The 1,437-nt window shown below is 71.4% G+C and overlaps 1 protein-coding gene across 1 annotated transcript; it reads right to left on the bottom strand.

The window, feature by feature from the left end:
* Window positions 1-452: 452 nt before the first annotated feature.
* Window positions 453-1,431, bottom strand: MRPS21 (mitochondrial ribosomal protein S21). Its single transcript, XM_057387472.1, has 2 exons — window positions 1,137-1,431; window positions 453-669 (listed from the first exon to the last, which is right to left on the bottom strand). The coding sequence occupies exons 1-2, from the start codon at window positions 1,217-1,219 to the stop codon at window positions 489-491; spliced, it is 264 nt and encodes an 87-aa protein (XP_057243455.1). The 5' UTR covers window positions 1,220-1,431; the 3' UTR covers window positions 453-488.
* Window positions 1,432-1,437: the final 6 nt, after the last annotated feature.

The raw sequence follows: 1,437 nt of genomic DNA, 5'->3' as shown, positions 1-1,437 counted from the left end.
TCACACGGACGGAGGAGACACGGGGCTCCCGCCGCCCCGTCCTGCGCACCTCAGCGGCCCCGCCRGGCCCGGCAGCCGCCACCGCCGGGAGCTGCGAGCGGGGCCCAGCGCGGCGCCCTCAGCGCGGCTCCGAGCCCGGGGCCGCCTCCTCCCCCGCCGCCCGCCCGCTCTCCCCGCGCCGTTCTCTCCTCACCGGCGCCGCTCGCTCAGCGCTCCCGGTCCCGGTCCCGGCCCGGCCCTGACGGTGACGGCGCGTCGCGGCGGAAGCGGAAATGAGCGCGCGGCGCGTGCGCGGTGCGTGCCGGGAACGGGAAGGGGGCGGGGCCACGGCGCGCGCGCTCGGTGCGGCGAACCCCCGGGAGGGGGGCGTGGTCAATCCTGGCTCCGCCCATAACCCCGCCCATGACCCCGCCCCCTCCCGCGCCCGCATTAACCAAAGTCAATTAACGCCATCAGTGTTGCAGCGCCTTTATTGCGGCCGGTCCCGCTCAGCAGCCCAGCCACGGGTCCGGGCGGCTGCTCCGCGCCAGGAAGGCGATCCTGCGGCCCATCTCGGCGCAGTAAACCCGCCGGCACGCCTCGAACGCCCGCCGCCGCCGCGCCCGGCACGGCTTCTCGTAGTASCGGGAGCGCCGCACGGCCTCGGCCACGCCGTCCTGCGCCAGGATCCTGCGGGAGAGGGGAGCGGTGACAGGCAGGAAGGGTTCTGGGTGTGTGAATGAGGATCGATCCACCTCCCCTCACTGCAAACACCGAGCACAGCTCGCTCCCCTCCCGTGGGGACCCGCAGCTCCTGCTCCTCGCCGTCCATCCACGGGGAGAGCGAGGAGGAGGTGAAGGAATCCCCCGAGCTTCGTTCCGGTTGGGACCGATGAAGGATTGTGCGGGAGTCACAGCAATGGGATTGTCTGCTCCGCTTTCCAAGAAACAGCGCTGCCCCTCACCTGTTCTGTGCTATTCTGAGTTATTCCTYTGTTCCACTGGAGTTCCTCCCGCATCCGAGGGGACGTGCAGGTGATGGGAAAAGCCCGGCATGACCCTCCCGTCAGAAATTCCGGTTCCGAACCCAGTTCGTGAAAAATCTGGGGCCCCTCCAAGCCGAACGCGCCCGGCCCCGCGGTTCCCCGGCCCCTCACCTGTTGAGGACGCCGTACGCCGCCTCCACGTTGCCGTTGTGCACCATCACCGTGCGGCCCACGAAGCGCAGGTGGTTCGCCATGGCCGCGCTGCTGCGGGACCGGGTGGGGAGGCTGGGCTGGGACCGAGCGGCCCCGGAGCGCGGAGAGCCCCGGAACTGCCCCGGGACAGCGAGGGGCGGCTCCTTCCCCACCCGCTCCCGGTACACCAAAGAGCCTCCCGTTCCCTCCCCGCTCCCGGGACACGGACAGAGCCTCCCGTTCCTCCCGGGACACGGACAGAGCCTCCCGTTCCCGTTCC

Source organism: Malurus melanocephalus, unplaced genomic scaffold (genome assembly GCF_030028575.1).
Source record: "Malurus melanocephalus ecotype Western Australia unplaced genomic scaffold, MMel_1.1 scaffold_1219, whole genome shotgun sequence".
NCBI classification, from domain to species: Eukaryota; Metazoa; Chordata; class Aves; order Passeriformes; family Maluridae; genus Malurus; species Malurus melanocephalus.
The sequence above is the reverse complement of the archived record's forward strand: the minus strand, read 5'-3'. Positions and strand labels throughout refer to the sequence as shown.